The sequence below is a fragment of the Cicer arietinum genome, chromosome 5 (assembly GCF_000331145.2).
Source record: "Cicer arietinum cultivar CDC Frontier isolate Library 1 chromosome 5, Cicar.CDCFrontier_v2.0, whole genome shotgun sequence".
NCBI lineage: Eukaryota > Viridiplantae > Streptophyta > Magnoliopsida > Fabales > Fabaceae > Cicer > Cicer arietinum.
The window spans coordinates 20182131-20187003 of NC_021164.2; the positions used below are offsets into that span (position 1 = coordinate 20182131).

A 4873-nucleotide genomic window follows, 5' to 3' on the forward strand; every position below is an offset into this window, starting at 1 on the left:
ACACATCGGAATACACCACCTCAAGCTGATGTTTAGTCCTATGACCTGCATCTTTGCTGAAACTATTCTTGTGTTGCTTCCCTTGTATACACTCTTCATATATCTCAGCTGGAATATTGATACTAGGAAGTCCGGTCACCATCTCATACTTTTGCAACGTGTTGAGATCTCGAAAATTCAAGTGTCCAAGACGGTAGTGCCACAACCATTCATCACGACTTGCCGCTGTAGTTAAGCACCTATGCTCCATGATTTTCGATTCAATCTTGAAAGTCCTATTGGCAGCCATAGGAGCCTTAAGGATCAAAACCCCGTTTTGGTCCAAAACGCGCAAAACCTTGTTTTCCATCTGAATCATGTAATTCCTCTCAAGCAATTGGCCAATACTCAAGAGATTACACTTGATTCCTGGAATGTACAACACATCTTTGATCAAGGAATGACCACCATCCCTTCTCATGATCAAAACATCACCGATACCGTCGGCCGCTAATGTCGTGTCATCCGCGAATTTCACTCTACTTCGCATGGCTTGATTGATCTTCACGAACCAATCCTTTCTTCCCGTCATATGTGTCGAACAACCTGATTCCAAGTACCACTCATTTGTCCCTTGGGCTCCATCTCGAACTGTTACCATTGCGCTTTTCTCCGAATGCGTTATTGCAGATTTTTCTGCACTGCAATAGTTGTTGTCCAGCAACTTCCTCTTGTCACAGTTGTTGTCCATCACCTCTTTGATGTCATAGTTCTCTTACGTGATCATTACAAGAACCGTGTTATCATAATCCACGTCTTGCCTAGCAACCTTAGCCTCATCCGCATAATTCTCCCTTGGTTTCGCTCTACACTCTCTTGCGAAATGCCCAAGCTTTTGACAATTGTAACACTTCTTGGTGCTTTTGTCGAACGGCTTGTAGTTGTCTTGACCACCACCTTTGGAACTGCCCTCACCTTTCCTTGAATTTTGTGACTCTTCTTCATCAAAATTCTGGAAATTTTTCTTTCCTCTAGAAGGCCATTTCCCTTTCGATTTCTTATTCTTCTCGTTGAAACGGGCTTGCAAAGCAACTTCCTCTTTGGCTTTATCGTTTCCTCTTTCGTCCATCCTTTGTTCATGAGCTTCCAATGAACTTTGAAGTTCATCTTTCGTCATCGTCTTGAGATCCTTCAATTCCTCAATCGCCACCGCAATATTATCGAATCTTGGTGTTAAAGAACACAATACCTTCGACACAAAATTCTGTTCGGAAACGGCTTCACCACACGACTTCATTTGATTCCCCAAGCGTGTCACACGCGTCACGTAATCGTTAGTCGTTTTCTTGTCTTCCATTTGAAGTAACTCAAACTGCCGCTTATGAGTTTGTAACCTCACCACCTTCGCCTTATCCGCACCAGCATAAGCTTTCTCAAGAATACCCCAAGCTGTCTTCGCCGAGTCGCAATCGCCAACTTTTTCGAAGTTGTTACTATCGACGCAAGAATGGATCAAGAAAAGGTCCTTGTAGTCCTTCTTCTTATCTTCCTTGAATTTCGCTTGTTGGACTGCTATAGCCTCTTTACCAAGAAGAGTAATGTCATCGGTAATCATATCAAGAACATCTTGATATCCAAACAAAACTTTCATTTGTTTGTGCCATTTGTCATAATTCTTCGAATCAAGAATCGGAAGGTTGGTAGGGATTTTGTCATTGGAAACGGACATGATTGCAGCGGAAATTGGATCTGAATTAGGCTTTTGATGCCAGATGTTGGAACACTATCAAGAATGGAGGGTGAATCAATGGTGAAAACTGATAATTGAAAATTGTGGTGTTTTAGAAAATGATGGAGAAAAGAGAGAGATTATGGAAGAGAGTTATTTTCTGATTTTCATTAGTATATAAGAAATGGCATTAGTCTTTAAAACTATACACACAAAGGTATTTATATGGGGTACAATGTGGAACCAATCAAATTTGGCCCAAAACAACATTTGAATTATATTTCACTTCCAATACTTATCACTAATTTTTGTAAAATTTTCAAAGTCTTATTTTTTTTTTTAACTCAAGATTAAACTAAATTATAATACATTTATTTTCATGATTTATTAGTGTGTCATAGTAAAATTTTTGTCGAAATTCTTAAACAATTTGTTTACCAAATTTGAAAAATTAGGTGAATTTTACTTGCTGTATAATTTTCAACTTGATTTATAATTTGATGATTCCGACTAATTATACCACATCATAGTTTCCTTTTCCAAACAAGTGATTAGATTACATATAATAAATAAATTTGCTTTGGATTCTTTGACATGAGTTTTTCCTTCGTAGTTTAGATATAAAGTATCAAAGATAACCATAATTGTTTCTTTCTTGTTAAATTTATGATAATATTCTTTTAATGAGATAACAACGCTCATCATAAAGAAACTTGATTTTTTTTTTTTAATGTAATTTATACTGCTTTTTTTTGTTGTTCATCAACTTTCTTTACGTGAATTATAACATATTTGTCATCATTTGAAGTTTGATATATATCTTCTAAATATACAAACAAAATCACAGTAAAAGTTATTAGATAAATTTCTCTTAATTTTTTGAGTAGAATAAAAAAAATTCATTACCAAAACATATATACAATTAATAATTAATTTCGTAAAATATGTTAATTATTTTCTAAATTATATTTTATTTCTATTAAAAAAAATTATCTTTATTTTATTTTATTTATATTGATATCACTAAATTAATAAAAAAAATGACGATTTACTATATTAAAAACTTTAAATATTATTTTAATTGTGTTAAAGAGATATAACATTTTGTGATTTAACAATTTATTTAAAATTCATGCATAAGTGACAAGGACATTTGTGTAATTTTGTTTTGAAACAAAATTCACTTCAACTTAACTCATCCCTCTTTCTCATTGCTTCTTTTACGATCATAACATAAGCTCTTCCTCATCTATCTTTCTCTTGTCAAATATAATAAATAATATTTTTAATGAAATTACTAAATAATCATATGAAATAAAAATTAAATAAATCTTTTAATGTCATAAATATAAATTTAAATAAAATATATAACAACATTTTTGAAATTTGCACACAACAATTGTATCATGTACATAAACATAAACATAAAGTAAAAATATATATTAATAGTAAAAAAAATTATAATTATAGAAATTGAAATGAGATTGTTTGCTGATATATATTTTTAAATAAGCAACATAACATAAATTAAATATAAATGAATTAAGAGTGTGTTACACTTATGCACACATTGTCTAAAATAAACATGAACAATTATTATAATATTAATATTAAGAAAATAGTTCTTTTAAAAATAAAAATAATTCAATAAACTTACTTACAATTAATTTTTATTGCATGTTATCAATAAATATTATAAGAATATTATTTGAATATATTCTTATATTATTAAAAAAATAATAACTTAAACTTTTAGTATATAATAGAAACAGACTCGTGTAACGCATGAGTATTATCTCTAGTTTGAATATAAATTAACAAATATGTTTTGGGATATACAAAATTGGACACAATATAATATTTATTGTTCATACCTACTAATACTAATATCTGTTGATCTTGACTTTTTGTATGTGCTAGTGAAAAAATGTGGGCCGTACTTTTTACCTGTGCTAATGAAAAATGTTGACTTTTTATAGGATTGAATATGTAACATTTTTTCAATCAGAGTTAGAATCCTCCAAAAAATATTTTGTGTTAAAATAGACACAAACTAGAACTGATATAAATCAACCCGATAGTGGCACAACCCCTTCATCCTCAAATACGTATCTGAAATTGTACAATGACCCTCAATAGAAAAATGCAAATATGTTGAAGAATGGTTATGAGAATGAAAGATTGGAGAGACTATAGAAAAATACTCAAAACTTGAAGAGACAAAATAAAGAAAACTTGTACAACTATTTAATGAAAATAGTGGATTAAGTCATTGACTGTACTAAGGAAAAATATCTTTGTAAGGGGGAGGACTAGAGGTAACAACAAGTTGTTGTTAACTAGTATAAAAATATTTGTGTCTCTTTGGTCTCTTTTATTTATCGCCTTTTTAGTTTTGTATGATTCAACCTAACTCTCCTAAACCTCTTTCAATAGTAAGTTGAATATTTTGATAAAGAACGATCTTTGTAAGAAAAGCAAATAGTTTTTTGAAAATGGAAAACATAATTCAAACTCCTCTTTCTTGTGTTTTCCAACATCTTCATGTTGTTGTTCTTAAATTCTGGACGAGGGATAAGCTAGTTTGGAAGCACACCAATAACGGGGATCCCTGTTTTCGAGATGCTTATATCTTTCAAAAGTCTTTCCTTGATGAGGATAATTAGACTAAGCTAATATGAAGTCCTTCTATTCAGCCATCCAAATGGATTCTTGTTTGACGCCTTTTCCACAATAAATTTCTCACAGATGGAACTTGTGTGCTAAAAGTTGCAATGTTGTCTCTCAATGTAACTTGTGTGGTAGAGAAATGGAAACTAGTCAACATCATTTTTTGTATTATGACTTTGCCAAAAATCCTTCGACTTGGCTCGACCTCTACTATTAAATTTGCAGGTGACACCGTTGAGACAAAATTCCAAATTAATATTTTGATGATAATTAAGCAAAAGGTTAATTAGACTTCTAATTATGATTCTAAGTTTTTGGTATTTAACATGTGTATTTGAGTGTGTTAAAACAAGATAGGTACCAACCATTACAAAACATATTTCATTAAAATCAAGAAATCAAAATCAGTAAAACGAATAAAGTTCTTGTTTGATTTTTGGAAAATGAAAAACGTTATCTACATCTGCCATAAACAAGAATGAACAGATTTTTATG

The 4873-nt window shown here is 31.3% G+C and overlaps 2 protein-coding genes across 2 annotated transcripts in view; both read right to left on the reverse strand.

The window, feature by feature from the left end:
* LOC140920373 (uncharacterized) overlaps nt 1-730 on the reverse strand; it is a 3162-nt gene extending 2432 nt beyond the window's left edge. The window contains exon 1 of the mRNA XM_073368641.1: nt 3-730. Within this exon, the coding sequence (XP_073224742.1) occupies nt 3-730 (728 nt within the window). The remainder of the gene's footprint in view (nt 1-2) is intronic.
* A 24-nt stretch (nt 731-754) lies between these two features.
* Nucleotides 755-1708, reverse strand: LOC140920374 (uncharacterized). The gene has a single exon (XM_073368642.1). The coding sequence runs from the start codon at nt 1706-1708 to the stop codon at nt 755-757; it is 954 nt and encodes a 317-aa protein (XP_073224743.1).
* Nucleotides 1709-4873: the final 3165 nt, after the last annotated feature.